This window comes from Crinia signifera, chromosome 19 (genome assembly GCF_055691185.1).
Source record: "Crinia signifera chromosome 19, ASM5569118v1, whole genome shotgun sequence".
In the NCBI taxonomy this organism is placed as follows: Eukaryota; Metazoa; Chordata; class Amphibia; order Anura; family Myobatrachidae; genus Crinia; species Crinia signifera.
The window spans coordinates 139,006,316-139,024,003 of record NC_139226.1 but is presented as its reverse complement, the minus strand read 5'-3'; the positions used below and the strand labels follow the sequence as shown (position 1 = coordinate 139,024,003).

Below are 17,688 nucleotides of genomic sequence, written 5' to 3'. Positions count from 1 at the left end.
AAGTGTGTGCCAGCAGAGATTCAAGCCGCCCTCTATTTAGGGAGGCAGCTTTTGATATGGGCCCCCCTGACCTAGTTTTGGCTGCGGTAGTTGTGGCACAACAATCTTTGTGGCGGTGCCCCTGGAAGGCGGACCTTGACAAAAAAAAAAAACCTTAAGAGGTGGTTCCCTTCTGTTTGGATCAGAGCTAAATTAAATGGTAGTAGGTATTCGCAGTTTCTAAGGCAGCTTTCCTACCGTCCCCTCCGACACAATGTCCCTGTGTTACCTTCCAGTGCTTTCGCTTCCACACATCTCCAGGTTGCCAGGGCCTCCAAATCCAAGGGCAAGTGTCCCTGGGCCACCAGGTGCCCTGACCCTAATACAGAGAACAAACCCTCCGCATGACGGGGTGATCCTCCCCCCTGGGGGATCCCAAGGTGGGAGGCTGTTTGTTGGGGTTTTCATCTGGCTGGCATCCACAACAGATGCATGGGTTTGGAATGTTATCTCCGGAGACTACTCCCTAACCTACCAACGTCACCCACCAAACTCCTCTTCCACAAATTCTCCAAAGGGCTTAGGGAAATGTAGGGATCTAAAGCAATTCATCCAGAAGCGCCTACAGTCCGGTCTCAGCGAGGCTCGGTATTCTATGCCAGCCTCGGTCTGGTCAGGAAACCTAATGGGTCCTACCATCCCATCCTCAACTGAAAACTACTCAACAAGTACCTTAGAATCCTGAAGTTCTGGACGGTCCAAAGTCTTGGTCTTACAGCCTGGAGAATACATGACATCCCTGGACATTCAGTTTGCATATCTGCAGATCCTCATCAGGTTGGAACACCAACAGTTTGGGCAGTTTGCACTGCAGGGCGGTCAGTTTCAGGCCCTGCATTTCGGACTGTCTACCACCTCTTAGGTGTTTACGAAGGTCATGGTTGTGATGGCCAGCAGACTTCGCAACCAGGGTGTCCGGATACTTTCGTATCTGGACGAACTGTTGATTCTGGCACATCTGCATCACAAAACTGAGGCACAGCTTACATGTTTTGACCATTATTTACTTCTAATGTAAGTTAAAAAATAGGGACTGCAGTGTATTAAGCTGCTGGCCTGTCACTATCCCACCCAATGACCAGAAAGCCTGCAAGTCCCTGTGCCTGCTCTGTCCCAGCTCATACAGAGGAGTGGAGAGACTGGTAGATGTGATACACGCCTGTCATGTCACTATTATGCTTACTATTGCTAATACGCAGCTGCTGTGGGAATTGCTCTGTAACAACTGGGCGGATCCAGATGTAATCATTCCTTACAGAACATGCAGAGTCCAGTGCCCTGTGATAACACTTGCGCGGTAGAAGCAAGTTCCCATTGGACTCTGCCCAGTCGCTGATGAATTGAAAGTAACACGTTTCCCCTCTTCAGATTTAATTTTTTTTATTAGTATAAAGTACAGATATATATTTACACTCTGGGGAAACCGCTGCTCTACATAAAGTATCCACCTGTATTACACGGTACAAGGGGAGTGGTCTCTGGATGTGGCACTGGCCTGTACCTCCAGTTCCTGTGTGTGCAGTGTGATGGGGCCAGCAGAGTTGTGCCTCAAAGTTGATCTTCTAAACTAAGTGTAAGGTTTGGAACCTGTATGAGAGCCAGAAAAATGTGTTCACATGGCAGCACAACCTGTACAAGGTCACGTCAGTGCTGGGACGTGTGAGGCTACTCCTGTAACTGTACCAGATTAGCAGCTGAATCTGCTTAGTGTGAGCTGTTTGGTCAATACCATTCTTGGTGGGTGTCTGTTGGAACGCCATGGTCTATGGTCAATAACCCAGGGCCAACTCATCCTTGCTACTGTTCAAAAGTATTTAGCCATCACGGACCATAGGGTGATCCCAGATGTGATTTCTCTCCAGGCTCCCCATTGTCTCTCTGCACTGAGCCTGGCAGTACTCACTCAAGGGAGTAGCACAGGTCTTACACTGGCAGTACCTGCTCGGGGAGTAGTCCAGCACAGGCCTTAGAATGGCAGTACCCACTCTGGAGTAGTCCAGCACAGGCCTTAGAATGGCACTACCCACTCGGGAGTCGTCCTCAGTGCACAGGCCTTAAAGTTGCAGTACCAGCTCAGGGGAGTAGTCCTCAGTTGACAGGCTTTAGACTGACAGTATTAGCTTTGCCGTGTGCATCCCCCTCTCTTCCACTTCTACAGGCAGCATTAGTTCATCTACAGGATATTTGGTGGATTCCTGTTGGGGGTAGTGTGAGGCTGACACACCACCCTTGTTACTGTCCCTCTCTAACGTTGCTGAACTCTGCTTGTTAGGAACTTCTGATATGGACCCCACGAGAACAGTGTCGGCGTTCATGATGTAAATCTTTTCTAGGGACAGAGGAACAAGAAAATATGAGAAAACATCTTAATGTTTTTGACTACAAGATATAAGTAACAGGTACACTATAGAGAGGAATACTTGCTATATATGTCTATGTTGCAGCAGTAGGGAGGAACAGGTGTCGTATGTGTCTATGGGGGTTATTCTAGTTCTCTCTTTCTGACAAAATCATTCTTAGATGGACAAAACCATGTGCACTGCAGGTGGGGCAGATGTAACTTGTGCTGAGAGAATTAGATTTGGGTGGGGTTTTACTTCAAAGTGAGATCTATATTGCAGTGTAAAAATAAAGCAGCCAGTATTTACCCTGCACAGAAACAAAATAACTCACCCAAATCTAATTCTCTCTGCACCTGTTACACCTGCCCCACTGCAGTGCACATGGTTTTGTCCATGTAAGAAGGAATTTGTCAGGAAGAGTGAACTAGAATAAGGCCATATGTTACAGCAGTAGTGAGGAATAGTTGCAGTACAATATGTGCCTATGTTGCAGCAGTAGTGAGGAATAGTTGCAGTATGTGTCTATGTTGCAGCAGTAGTGAGGAATAGTTGCTGTATGTGCCTATGTTGCAGCAGTAGTGAGGAATAGTTGCTGTATGTGCCTAAGTTGCAGCAGTAGTGAGGAATAGTTGCAGTATGTGTCTATGTTGCAGCAGTAGTGAGGAATAGTTGCTGTATGTGCCTATGTTGCAGCAGTAGTGAGGAATAGTTGCTGTATGTGCCTAAGTTGCAGCAGTAGTGAGGAATAGTTGCTGTATGTGTCTATGTTGCAGCAGTAGTGAGGAATAGTTGCAGTATGTGCCTATGATGCAGCAGTAGTGAGGAATAGTTGCAGTATGTGCCTATGTTGCAGCAGTTGGGAGGAATAGTTGCTGTATGTGTTTACGCTGCAGCAGTAGGGAGGAATAGTTACTGTATGTGTTTACGCTGCAGCAGTAGGGAGGAATAGTTACTGTATGTGACTATGTTGCAGCAGTAGTGAGGAATACTTGCTGTATGTGTCTGTTGCAGCAGCAGTGAGGAATAGTTGCTGTATGTGTCTATGTAGCAGCAGCAGTAGTGAGGAATAGTTGCAGCATGTGCCTATGTTGCAGCAGTAGTGATGAATAGTTGCAGTATGTGTCTATGTTGCAGCAGTAGTGAGGAATAGTTGCTGTATGTGTCTATGTAGCAGCAGCAGTAGTGAGGAATAGTTGCAGCATGTGCCTATGTTGCAGCAGTAGTGATGAATAGTTGCAGTATGTGTCTATGTTGCAGCAGTAGTGAGGAATAGTTGCAGTATGTGCCTATGTAACAGCAGTAGTGAGGAATAGTTGCAGCGGGATGCAGTTAATTTGCCGGCGGTCGGGATCCCGACACTGGAATCCCGACCGCCGAAATCCCGAAACTTTCTCCCTCTGTGGGTGTCCACGACACCCATAGAGGGAGAATAAAATAGCGTGCCGAGCGTAGCGAGGCACCGGGCCCACTGCGTGGCGAGCGCAGCGAGCCCGCAAGGGGGGGCGATCCATGTCCCCCCTTGTCGGGATTTCGGCGGTCGGGATTCCAGTGTCGGGATTCCGACCGCCGGGATCCCGACCGCCGGCAAATCGTATCGGATCCGTTGCAGCATGTGTCTATGTTGCAGCAGTAGTGAGGAATAGTTGCAGTATGTGTCTATGTTGCAGCAGTAGTGAGGAATAGTTGCAGTATGTGTCTATGTTGCAGCAGTAGTGAGGAATAATTGCAGTATGTGCCTATGTAACAGCAGTAGTGAGGAATAGTTGCAGCATGTGCCTATGTTGCAGCAGTATGTGTCTATGTTGCAGCAGTAGGGAGGAATAGTTGCTGTATGTGTTTATGTTACAGCAGCAGTGAGGAATAGTTGCAGTATGTGTCTGTTGCAGCAGTAGGGAGGAATAGTTGCAGTATGTGCCTGTTGCAGCAGTAGGGAGGAATAGTTGCAGTATGTGCCTGTTGCAGCAGTAGGGAGGAATAGTTGCTGTATGTGTTTATGTTACAGCAGCAGTGAGGAATAGTTGCAGTATGTGCCTGTTGCAGCAGTAGGGAGGAATAGTTGCAGTATGTGCCTATGTTGCAGTAGTAGGGAGGAATAGTTGCAGTATGTGTCTGTTGCAGCAGTAGGGAGGAATAGTTGCAGTATGTGCCTGTTGCAGCAGTAGGGAGGAATAGTTGCAGTATGTGCCTGTTGCAGAAGTAGGGAGGAATAGTTGCTGTATGTGTTTATGTTACAGCAGCAGTGAGGAATAGTTGCAGTATGTGTCTGTTGCAGCAGTAGGGAGGAATAGTTGCAGTATGTGCCTGTTGCAGCAGTAGGGAGGAATAGTTGCAGTATGTGCCTGTTGCAGCAGTAGTGAGGAATAGTTGCAGTATGTGCCTATGATGCAGCAGTAGGGAGGAATAGTTGCAGTATGTGTCTATGTTGCAGCAATAGTGAGGAATAGTTACTGTATGTGTCTATGTAACAGCAGTAGTGAGAAATAGTTGCAGTATGTGCCTATGTTGCAGCAGTAGTGAGGAATAGTTGCTGTATGTGCCTATGTTGCAGCAGTAGGGTGGAATAGTTGCTGTATGTGCCTATGTTGCAGCAGTAGTGAGGAATAGTTGCAGTCTGTGCCTATGTTGCAGCAGTAGTGAGGAATAGTTGCAGTATGTGTCTATGTTGCAGCAGTAGTGAGGAATAGTTGCAGTATGTGTCTGTTGCAGCAGTAGGGAGGAATAGTTGCAGTATGTGCCTATGTTGCAGCAGTAGTGAGGAATAGTTGCAGTATGTGTCTATGTTGCAGCAGTAGTGAGGAATAGTTGCAGTATGTGCCTATGTTGCAGCAGTAGGGAGGAATAGTTGCAGTATGTGTCTATGTTGCAGCAGTAGTGAGGAATAGTTGCAGTATGTGTCTATGTTGCAGCAGTAGTGAGAAATAGTTGCAGTATGTGTCTATGTTGCAGCAGTAGTGAGGAATAGTTGCTCTATGTGCCTATGTTGCAGCAGTAGGGAGGAATACTTGCTGTATGTGCCTATGTTGCAGCAGTAGTGAGGAATAGCTGCAGTATGTGCCTATGTTGCAGCAGTATTGAGGAATAGTTGCAGTATGTGTCTATGTTGCAGCAGTAGGTAGGAATAGTTGCAGTATGTGCCTATGTTGCAGCAGTAGTGAGGAATAGTTGCAGCATGTGCCTATGTTGCAGCAGTATGTGTCTATGTTGCAGCAGTAGGGAGGAATAGTTGCTGTATGTGTTTATGTTACAGCAGCAGTGAGGAATAGTTGCAGTATGTGTCTGTTGCAGCAGTAGGGAGGAATAGTTGCAGTATGTGCCTGTTGCAGCAGTAGGGAGGAATAGTTGCAGTATGTGCCTGTTGCAGCAGTAGGGAGGAATAGTTGCTGTATGTGTTTATGTTACAGCAGCAGTGAGGAATAGTTGCAGTATGTGCCTGTTGCAGCAGTAGGGAGGAATAGTTGCAGTATGTGCCTATGTTGCAGTAGTAGGGAGGAATAGTTGCAGTATGTGTCTGTTGCAGCAGTAGGGAGGAATAGTTGCAGTATGTGCCTGTTGCAGAAGTAGGGAGGAATAGTTGCTGTATGTGTTTATGTTACAGCAGCAGTGAGGAATAGTTGCAGTATGTGTCTGTTGCAGCAGTAGGGAGGAATAGTTGCAGTATGTGCCTGTTGCAGCAGTAGGGAGGAATAGTTGCAGTATGTGCCTGTTGCAGCAGTAGTGAGGAATAGTTGCAGTCTGTGCCTATGTTGCAGCAGTAGTGAGGAATAGTTGCAGTATGTGTCTATGTTGCAGCAGTAGTGAGGAATAGTTGCAGTATGTGTCTGTTGCAGCAGTAGGGAGGAATAGTTGCAGTATGTGCCTATGTTGCAGCAGTAGTGAGGAATAGTTGCAGTATGTGTCTATGTTGCAGCAGTAGTGAGGAATAGTTGCAGTATGTGCCTATGTTGCAGCAGTAGGGAGGAATAGTTGCAGTATGTGTCTATGTTGCAGCAGTAGTGAGGAATAGTTGCAGTATGTGTCTATGTTGCAGCAGTAGTGAGAAATAGTTGCAGTATGTGCCTATGTTGCAGCAGTAGTGAGGAATAGTTGCTCTATGTGCCTATGTTGCAGCAGTAGGGAGGAATACTTGCTGTATGTGCCTATGTTGCAGCAGTAGTGAGGAATAGCTGCAGTATGTGCCTATGTTGCAGCAGTAGTGAGGAATAGTTGCAGTATGTGTCTATGTTGCAGCAGTAGTGAGGAATAGCTGCAGTATGTGCCTATGTTGCAGCAGTAGTGAGGAATAGTTGCAGTATGTGTCTATGTTGCAGCAGTAGTGAGGAATAGTTGCTGTATGTGTGATGCAGCAGTAGTGAGGAATACTTGCTTTATGTGTCTGTTGCGGCAGTAGTGAGGAATATTTGCCGTATGTGTCTGTTGCAGCAGTAGGGAGGACCAGTTGCAGTATGTGTCTGTTGCAGCAGTAGTGAGGAATAGTTGCAGTATGTGCCTATGTTGCAGCAGTAGGGAGGAATAGTTGCAGTATGTGTCTGTTGCAGCAGTAGGGAGGAATAGTTGCAGTATGTGTCTGTTGCAGCAGTAGGGAGGAATAGTTGCAGTATGTGTCTGTTGCAGCAGTAGGGAGGAATAGTTGCAGTATGTGTCTGTTGCAGCAGTAGGGAGGAATAGTTGCTGTATGTGTCATCGCTCTATAAACATGCTTGTAAGTAAAGGTAAATGTGCCCTTTAAAAATATATATATGCGTTTTTTACCCCTTTTCTCTTTCATCCATCCTGGTGACACAGCTTGACATTGGGATGTAGGAGGGTCCACAGGAGCCAAGACACCTATGCTGACTTCTTTGAGAGCAGGCTCCTCCCTTCTGCATCCCATGATGCTTCAGTTCATTTTAGGTGCCCACAGGAGTGGGTGCTGTGCTGAACTGGCTGCTGTCTGCAGCCATTTTGTGAGAGTAGCTAGGTGTTTTTTAGTTTGTTATGTCACTAGTTAGCAGGGGCGGATCCAGGATAAAATGACAGGGGGGGCACCATGATAAAAGAGGGTTTAGGTGGGGGAGGGGCGGTGTTATTAATGCCCGTGTACATGCTGAGAGGTGTGGGAATGGGATTAAAAATAGGCCCTGGCATTTAAAGTATGCAGGCCCACCATGGCGACAAAAGTGAAGGATGCAGTTGTTCGTGCACCAAAGGCGCGCTCCGGAAAAGGAGGTGTGGCCACTCAACAAGGGGCATGTCCTTGAGTGTAGTGTACAACACTATATACAACTTCTACACATTATGCAACAAAATAATAGACCCCACTATACTTGCCCCTACACATGATGCCAAATGGAATGAGCCAAAATTCACATAATGCCACATGGATTGAGCCAAAATTCACATAATGCCACATGGATTGAGCCAAAATTCACATAATGCCACATGGATTGAGCCAAAATTCACATAATGCCACATGGATTGAGCCAAAATTCACATAATAACACATGGATTGAGCCAAAATTCACATAATGCCAAATGGATAGTGTCAAAATTTACATAATGCCACACAGATTGAGCCAAATTCAAAAAATGCCACACGGATTGAGCCAAAATTCACATAATGCCACACGCATTGAGCCAGAATTCACATAATGCCACACAGATTAAGCCAAAATTCCCAATACGCTTCATAAACAGGGACATTGTCCATCAAAGGCTCGCATTAAACATTTACACCATAATGTCCATTACACGTTAAGTTACATGCCATTATGTCCATTATGTATTATGCCAAACACATGCCTATTAAAAGTTATGCTACATAAGTGCTGCTTATCTACATGCTCATTGCCAAGGGTTCCATGCTCATTGCCAGAGGTTCCATGCTCGTTGCCATGTGGGATTACATGCTCATTGCCAAGGGAGAATACATGCTCGCGGTAAATGGGGGACAGCCGCCGCCAGGCAGAAGTGATAGCTACTGACAGTGGCAGAGCCTGGCTGTATTCCGAGCACTGCAGGTACCGGCTATTTTAAACAATACCCTTACAGGTTGGCCCCTTTTACACCAGCCTAATCCCTGCATTTTCTGGTGTGAGGGAGAGAGAAAATCACCCCTCTCCCTCTTTAACTCATTTAACCGGCTATATCTTCGGAACCAACTGACCCATTTACATGAGACAAGTATCATATTGATTTGAGTGGGGTTTGAATGATTTTGGTCCAGTGAAACTGGAACGTTTGGTTCCAGAGTAATCTGCCATCAAAGAACATGAACAGCCATGAAATTACATTTCAAAAATAAAAAAATCGGTTTACATGCAATATCTCTGGAAACTATTGACCGATATGGACCAGCCTGGTATCATATTGAAGGCCCGGCGATTTGCAATTGAATGAGATCAACCACAAGCTTCTGTGATGCCGGGGAGGGAACTGGCAGCCGTCGGAACTAGGTGGGGGTCGGAATTGCTGGGTCCCATATTATCCTATGGGGAAAAAACGTTACAGCTTTGCCAGGCGATATCTTTGGTTCCCGGGGGGCTAGAGACACGGGCTGGGCTCGTTGGAAAGCCCTGGTCCTCAGCTACAAAATGAAATGACAGGGGGGCACGTGCCCAGGTTCCCCCCCCCCCCCTGAATCCGCCACTGCTAGTTAGTACAGGCTTTCCAGTGTGTTACTTCTTCTGGAAGTTCACACACACTGAGAGCGCAGTAGAGGCTGACAGAAGCTTCAGCGCTCTGTGTGAAGAGAGACGCACCTACACAGCGCTTCAAACTCAGTTGCAGAGAGGTTGTCCTGGGCCCCGGGGGCATCCTGAACCGGCTCCTTGCATAGAAGGGGATCGTGGGGGATGGACCACCGCTATGGCGGCCGCCATCTTGAAAGGGCTTATAGACTGAAATCCCACTAGGGAGGTGACGTCTATTACAGGAGTCCAGCATTTCTGGACAACTCAGAGTGTTCCCTGTCTGGGGGAGTCACTGGAGGTGAGGCGAGACACTTAGTAGGAGCGGCTGATGGAGGAAGGGGGCCAACAGGTTTCCCTCCTCGCTGAAGCAGAGACTGTGTCTCTTCCTACACTCTGTTTGACGCCATTTTCTCTCCACACTGAGGAGCTGAGTTTGGATTACACGGCTGAACTGAGTGACAGTCTCTCCTGGGCAGCGTCTTCCCTGGTGGTCGCTGAGGATCTATTGCAGCAGAACAGTCAGATAAGTACTCTGTACTTTATTATTAACAATGCCTGATATTGTGCACTGTCCTTTTTATGACATAGAAGTGTTATACTGCTGCTCATAGGGAAAAGATGCCTGCCATGTTAATGTTCTGCTGATTATGTGGTGTAAATTAACATTTACAAATCACCTCAGCCTTTTTTCCTCCCAATCCTTCAGTGACCTCTATTAAAACTCCATCTCAGGGAGTTCCTGCTTATTGCGGGGTATGCGGAACACTACTCAGTGTGTTCATAAAATGGCTGCATTCAAGGAGCAGTGTGCAAGGCTCCTGAGGTATTTTACCCTAGGCACACTCCCCTGCTCAATTTAAATTCTGATAATGAGGTGTGTGTCCTGGGGACACCTTTAGGGGAGTGATCTTTTCTCTGATATTGAGATATTTGATTCTAGCAGCCAATCAGGCTTGGATCTCTCCGAGGAGAAAAATCAGTGCCAGCGCAGAGTAATGTAGAGACTGTGCAGCGATCTACAGTTACCTTTGCCCTCACATGAGGGTATGGTTGCGTCACTTTGGGAAGCATAAAAGACGCCTGATACCAGGTTTTTCATGTCCAAAAGGTGGCAATCATATACCATAGTGCTGCATCAGCACAAAACTTGTGGCCCGGTTGTTCATTCAACTGCCTCATCTGTACAAGGACCCCATAGAGAAAAAAGCTTGGAGGCTGACGTACAGCTGGGAATAGGGGTAGGTTTTTACCTTACACCATATCTAGACATCTGCTTGGATGTTCTAAAGCCATGATACAGTGGGCTTATGCCTGGTGTTCTCAACTTCAGCCTCACACGGTAGCTTTTGCTTTGACTGAACTGTTAGTGAGCTGCAGAGTACTTTTGTATAGCTGCGAAAGAAACGCCAATATGGCGTAAGGGCTGCCAGCTCTCTGCTTGATGCTTGGTAAGCTTACAGTGAAGCCAAAAAGTCTCTGGAGGTTTTGGCCTTTCAGGGAGCAATTCTGTTTGGAGTGGAACTCTAGTCCACCTTTATACAGGCCACAGGGGGAAAGAGCTCTTGCCTTCCCGCCACGTCTAAGCATTCAGTGTTTAGGGGTGCGTCCAATAAGGACACACAGGTAAAGGAAAAATGCCTTCTAATATAGGAAAGGCTCCCAGATCACGTTTTGGGACCTGGACAATGGACCACCCGTCCATTGGGAGTTTAATTCCTCAGCAGTATGGGATGGAGACTCCCTGTTTTGGAATCAGGGGAGGAGAGGTCACCTCCTGCAGTATCAGAGTTACGGAATCTATCTCAGGGGTACCTTTCCAAAGAGATTTCTCCCAACTCCCCTGCTGTAAGAAGCTCACTTGCGAAAAGCCCTATAGGGGGCGGCAACGCCACTTTCCGAGAAGGGATGATGATCCCGGTGCATCAAGGGGGAAGAAAGAACGGATTTTATTCTGTTCTCTTTCTTTAGTCCCCAGTCCGGACGGTTCCGTCAGACCCATTCTAAGCCTGAAGTCTTTAAACTCACTTCTGTGGATGACTCTTCAGGATTGAATCTCTGAGGTTGGTGCTTGTAAGCGCAAAGCCTCGAGGGCTTCTACCGTCAGTGAACGTCCAGGATACTTATTTACTTGGGCCTGTAGACAGTGGTCATCAATTTTTTTCTGAGTTTCAAAATAGGAGAAACATCTGCAGTGTGGGGCCCTACCTTTGGGGTTAGCCACAGTTACGAGAGTTCTCACAAAAGTGATGGCTGTCATGACAGCAGCTCACAGGCAAAATAAATTGTGATTATTCCTTTATGGGACCACCTCTGGGTCAAGGCCAAATCTGCAGAAATAGTTGCAGGATCATCTGACAATGGTGGCACAGTTTCTCAGAGATAAGGGGTGGATGTTGATTCTTCATCTCTCTCCCCTCCTGGCTGCCGGGTCCAGATTCTCATTTAACACCGTCTCAGAAATGTCTGTTGTTTGGTGTGATCTTGGACACACATATTCATTGTGTGTTCCTTACTGTGTCCAAGACCATAAAAACTTCACCGCTTGATGCGGTGGATTCTCCATTCGCCAAATCTAAAAATTTGGCAGGGTTTAAAACTGTTAGGAGGTAGCGCTAAGCCCTTTACGTGGAACAATCTGACCTGGCATCTGACTCTCCTTGCTGCTGGTAGCGCTGCTACTTCTTGTTCCAGAGACTCTATCCGGTATCCTGCTACACCTGTCTTCAACCTTCACATCGCAGACTCCTGCTGCCGCCTTCACGGACCGGACAAGGTTAGCCCCCCAAAGGGGTCATCCTTTCTCCAGTCTGACGGTTATTACTCTGCGATCCCTCCTGGTTACAGCTATTAGGGTTGTCAGCACACCCTTCCCGGATTCTTCCAATCATCCAACCGTCCAGTCATCCAACCATCCAATCTTTCATTCAATCATCCAATTCGGCAATCCAATCATCCAACTCTTCAAGTTTTCATTTATTTCTTCAAACCTTCAAGTCAAGTCATCTCTTCATCCCAATCACCTGCAAGCTCTACAATAAGTATTGCATACCATTGATTGATTACTCATTATCTACAGTATTATCCTTGTGCCATTCCTCATCTTCTGTACCATCGTATCTTTATTAAAACTGGATTTTCTTTTATCCAATTGCCGTCCTCCCTTCTGTCGTCTATGCAAAAACCATATATCAAAGCATCTAGCCTCCGTTTCACTCTAGCCGGTGCTACTGGAAACGTGACAATCTCCTTTTAAGTAAGAAGAGTTTCTCAGTTGCTGTTATCCAACTCATACTTTGGGCTCGCAAGCCGTATTGTCAGTTATTCACCTGTGTTTGAATGATTTATATCAGGTGGTGTGTACGTCAGAAAGTCAGAAAGAAACATTTCCAGGTTCTAGGTTGCTTGACCTTTGGAGTTTTCTCCAGTATGGGTTGCAGCAGAGTTTAGTCTGCAGTCCTTAGAGGTACAGCTGCCTGCATTATCCATATGCTTTCAGAATGGAGTGGCTCCTGGCCAGAAGTACAGACCTTTTTACAGGGAGTTATAAGAACTCCAGACCCCATATAGGCAGCCGGGGGCGCCTTGGGACATGTTCTGGTATGGTCAGTTTTTCTAAAATCACAGTGGGAGCCTTTAAGGTCGGCTGTTCGTAATATTTTTTCGAGGAAAATTACCTTTTTGTTAGCCAGGGCTTCGCCTAGGCGAGTTTCAGAATTAGGGGCCTTGCCTTACAAGTCTTAATTTCTGTTTTTTCATACTGATAAGACGGTTCTCAGAACCGTATCGAAGTTTTTAGGTAGTATCAAATTTTCCATTTACACCAGGAGTTTGGATTCAGCTTTTTGCTCCTCTTGAGGAGGTAGAAAAATAAATAAATATATTAAAATGGGACATGCTTTGCGCATTTATGTGGACAGGGTAAAGGATGTTTGCAAAAAATGACTGTTTTGCTAGTTCTATATGACGTACATAAGAGAGGGTGGTCTGTTTCCAAGCAGACTTTTCCTTGACGGTTACGGTTGGTGTTTACCTTTGCTCACACTTTGGTGGGCAGACCATTTTCCATAAGTTTAAGGTCTATTCATCTTGGATGCCATTCCTCATCTTCTGTACCATCGTATCTTTATTAACTGTGGTCCCATGACGCACAGCCTTTTTCTTGGGCTGTGCGTCATGGGACCACAGTGGGGCAGTTATGCAGGGCTGCTCCCTGGTCATGTTTTTTTCTTGCCTTTACCAAAAAGTCTATAGGTTCATGAGTCTGCACCGGAGGATGCTTAATGGGCAAGGCAGTGATGAGAACTATAAGTCTAAACGTACCCTCCCAAAGAACTGGCTCGTGAATGTCCCAATGTCAAGCTGTGTCACCAGGATGGACGAAAGAGAAAAGGGGATTTTTGTAAGAACTTACCGTTTGAATCCCTTTCTCTGAGTCCATCCTGGTGACACAGCGATCCCTCCCTTACGCTCAGTAAGTCATACCATTCATGTGTGTCATGTTATTGGTTATGTGCATTGTGCATGATAAAATGTTCAGGCGTTGTACTGAGTTATGTATCCTAGTGTGCTTTAAAAGATGAACTGAAGCATCATGGGATGCAGAAGGGAGGAGCCTGCTCTCAAAGAAGTCAGCATAGGTGCCTTGGCTCCTGCGGACCCTCCTACATCCCAATGTCAAGCTGTGTCACCAGGATGGACTCAGAGAAAGGGATTTGAACGGTAAATTCTTACTAAAATCCCCTTTTCCACCTGCATAAAAATCCTTAATGAGCAGATGACAATTAAAGTAACACCTTAAGGCAATATTCCATTCCGACATTAGAGTAAGATGTTATCTCTCACCGATTCTGTTACTCAGGTGGTCTCGGCCCGGATTACTGCCCACCAGCCACCCGTCTGCTGTCTCTGGGATTTGCGCGGACTCCACAGTAATATTTTGGGAAGGCGTAGAGTTTTGTGTCTGCAGTGGGTTCCCTTCGGAAACGTCTCCTTGCTGTAACACCAGCATACACAATGAAGGGAGAAAACATTTTTCAGTATTACTCCATCGTTATTGCCATTTACATAGCGCCTACATATTACTCGGCACTGTACCAAACATTTTCCTTCTCTCTGGATATACATTGTAACCGTGTGCAGCTCAGTGTCTTGTACATTGGTCATCCCTGATACCGAGTACAATATCAGTCTGTGGCGTTATATCATGTCTTCCCATCGGTTAACAGACCGAGTGCCGTCTGTTTCATGTTATCTGATGTCACACCTACATTTACGGTAAGTGCGGCCACCTCGAGTCTCGGGGTTCTGGTAGCGCGGTGGTCATAGTTACCATATGCTATGAATTGTACATAAAGGAAAAAGAAAATACTCACTGCAGGAAACGTAGCTGGGAAGAAGTCTACGGGAAGAAACAAAGAGACTGGTTTTCTGGTTGCTCAAATTATTACCACAGTAGTAATAGTATATAATATGATTATTAGAGCTGATGCCGAGTCATGCCGTGTAAGGGACAGAGCGGAGCTGCTGCACATGCCCAGTGGTAGCAGTAAGTTCTTCCCAGTTGCCCGGAGGCAAAATAAATATTGGACTGATTTAAACTTGCAGGGGAGGAGAGGTGCCCCCTTGGGAGCAGGAGCCCGGCGGCAGATGACTCCATTGCCTCCTAAAGTTCTGCCTCTGGGTAGCAGCTTTATCTACCAAGAGGTCGATCCTATTAGTGCCAAAGGTTGTGGGTGCCGTTTAAACAATTAAAAATTAAACTGATCTTGCACCCTTCGCTAGGCCAAATTCGCTTACAATTGCTCGCACCCCTATGGTTGTGGGAGCAATTTAAGCAAATTCAATCTGCTGTAAAGTGCGCCTGGTGCCGTGATGATTCACCAGTGGTTCCAGGGACGGTGGAAGGCTTCTCAGCACCCTAGGAAAACTTCAACCTACTACCGTTCCGCCCCGCTCCGCCCCCCCCCCCCACCTTCCGATACTGCCACCAATGTTCCAATCCCTTCATGCATACTTGCTTAACATTCTGGAATGGCAGGAAGCCTTCCAAAATTGAGTGGTCCTCCCAGGTAGGTGGGCAAGACTCTTGCTTTCTCTGGAGGCCCCCAGCATCCTCCCCTTTGCCACCCACAACAGAGTACAGGAAGAGAAGGCAGCAAAATAGGAAAGTATGCCTCAAGAGGAAGTATGGAGGTGATGTCGTAGAGGTTCCACAGCAACCACCAGCATTAAGTACAACAAGGATCCTCACAGACATCCTTTATTTTTTGCTAGGCAGACTTGGTGGTGCCCTCCTAGATCCTGGTGCCCTAGGCAGCTGCCTAAAGCTGCCTAGTGGTAGAGCCGGCCCTGAGTGGTTCTATTATATTTGTGTATTTATTGTTGGGGATTTTAACCTTTTCCTGACCACTTATTTATATTGTATCAATGTGTGATACAGCCTATACTATAGACCAGGCATGTCCAAAATATGGCCCTCCAGCTGTTATGAAACTATAAGTCCCATCATGCCTTTCCACAGTTTTGCTATAAGCGAAGGCTAAAACTATGGCAAGGCATGCTGGGATGTGTAGTTTCACAACAGCTGGAGGGCCACAGTTTGGCCATGCCTGCTATAGACCATCTATAGTGTTAATACTGTATTCCATACAGTATCCAGTGTATGAAAAGACCAATGTGTACATTAACCCCTTCAGTGGCAATCCCGAGAATATTCCGGGCTGTGCCTCAGTGTCCAGTCTGACAAGCCCGGAAAATTCTCAGGATTGCCACTGTTTAGAGCCGCCGCGCCTCGTCCTCCCCCCCCCTCCCCTCCAGGTTTTCTATTGAAGTCCCCAGCGCCGGCTTATGACAAGCCGGCTGCCGGGGATGGGGTGTGGGTGCGCAGGTCCGGGCAGCCGCTGATTGACAGTTCAGCTGCGTGGCCCGGACCCAGGGAGGCAGTGGTGGGTTTTTTTTTTAGGGAGCGCTCCTCATAAAAAAAAACTCACCCAGTGCTCCCCAAAAAAAAAACCACCACTGAAGGGGTTAATGCCCGAGGTTATTACTAGGATCTTCTACGGTTATCCCAGACTCCTGCACTTGTTACAGCAGGGGCAGCCAACTCCAGTCCTCGAGCGCTACCAACAGTTAACATTTTTCAGGTCTCCTCACAGAATCACAAGTGAAGTAATTAGCTCCACCTGTGGATCATTTATAATGTGTCAGTGAGTAATGAGTGCACCTGTGCCCCAGCTAGGTGATCTAGAAAACGTGAACTGTTGGTAGCTCTCGAGGACTGGAGTTTGCTACCACTGTGTTACAGTATTCCAGAGTGGGGGATTGTGGAATCTTGCATCTACCACTGAACAAAATGTGCTGCTGCTGGACTTCTCACCCTGCTACAGTTACCAGATCTCTGTCCAGCTCAGCATCAGGCCTGGAGCCACTGATCACAATGGACCCGGACATATTACCACATGCCTGCCTCTACTGGTTCAAATATGTAAAGCGGCCTGTACTCCGCCGAGGAATGTATGTGTATATACATACTGTAGGACTGATACATACATTGTATTATCTGTAAGCATATGTGAGGGTTTGCTACTGTAACGACACATATACGATATCTCACCATTAGAGAGCTGCTACTTACTCTTCCGCAGTATTAACCATAACTTTACGCTGCATATCTTCTGCTTCCAGATCAGGAGTGGAACTACGAGCAGGGTTATTACACAGGTCATTCCCACTGCCACATACACAGTGTTCACGTTGCCTAGAAAAGATTATAATTAGCATCTTTATAAGGGATTGCAAGGGTTCCGTCACACCAGACAAGGGGGATAGACCTACAGCAATCTACAAAACTACAGACAGGTAGAAAAGGCCAGGATTTTACATATATATAATGGCAGCCTAATTATGTAGGTATGATAAGAGGGGCGAAGACCCTGCTTGCAAGAGCTGAAATCTAGAAAGCATAGGGTAACAGATCTGTAAGATATTAAATAAAATGTACAGAATTGAAATTACCCTGATTATATCCCAAACCTGTATTGTTCTGACAACATTTCTGGCGTTACATTGCTGGTGAGAGGCCAAAAGCAAATTCATAGTGAAACGCATTATGGCCCTTGCATGAGTCACTAATTCTAAATACCCTAACACTTCCCCCAATTTGGAGTCTCACAGAAAATCCCAGGGGCAAGTGAGCAATAATCCGTATGTCTAGACTAGTGCACATGCTTGGACTTCTGCCCCAGGTCTAGACCTTAGGGCAGTTGTGGGGAACCTTTTTTGTGCCAAGGGCCGTTTGTATGGGGAAAAAATCCTTCGGGGGCCATATGTAAAAATTTCTCTTACAAATTGTCCTGCTGCAGCCGTCCCACGCTCCGGCGGCTGCCGCTAAATAAGACTGACAGTCTCAGGCTGCTTTTGATCAAGAGGAATCTTGCGAGAATTCCCGACCTCTCACGAGAATTCCCCTGTACTTGACTCCTGGCAAAGCCGCCAGGCGGGTGGGTGGGCCACTCAGACCGGCTACGGGGGCCGCATACGGCCCCAGGGCCTGAGGTTCCCCACCCCTGCCTTAGGGGTCATTACACAGATCTGAGCCTGATTATACCAACTTGCATATATAATTTAGTTTTATAGCGATC

The 17,688-nt window shown here is 46.7% G+C and overlaps 1 protein-coding gene across 1 annotated transcript in view; it reads right to left on the bottom strand.

The window, feature by feature from the left end:
• Positions 1 to 1,439: 1,439 nt before the first annotated feature.
• Positions 1,440 to 17,688, bottom strand: part of LOC146042203 (uncharacterized) — a 32,991-nt gene continuing 16,742 nt past the window's right edge. Inside the window, exons 7-10 of the mRNA XM_083162128.1 lie at positions 16,683 to 16,805; positions 14,422 to 14,447; positions 13,892 to 14,042; positions 1,440 to 2,368 (exon numbers count right to left, since the gene is read on the bottom strand). Coding sequence (XP_083018254.1) covers positions 2,142 to 2,368; positions 13,892 to 14,042; positions 14,422 to 14,447; positions 16,683 to 16,805 — 527 coding nt within the window. The 3' untranslated portion in view covers positions 1,440 to 2,141. The remainder of the gene's footprint in view (positions 2,369 to 13,891; positions 14,043 to 14,421; positions 14,448 to 16,682; positions 16,806 to 17,688) is intronic.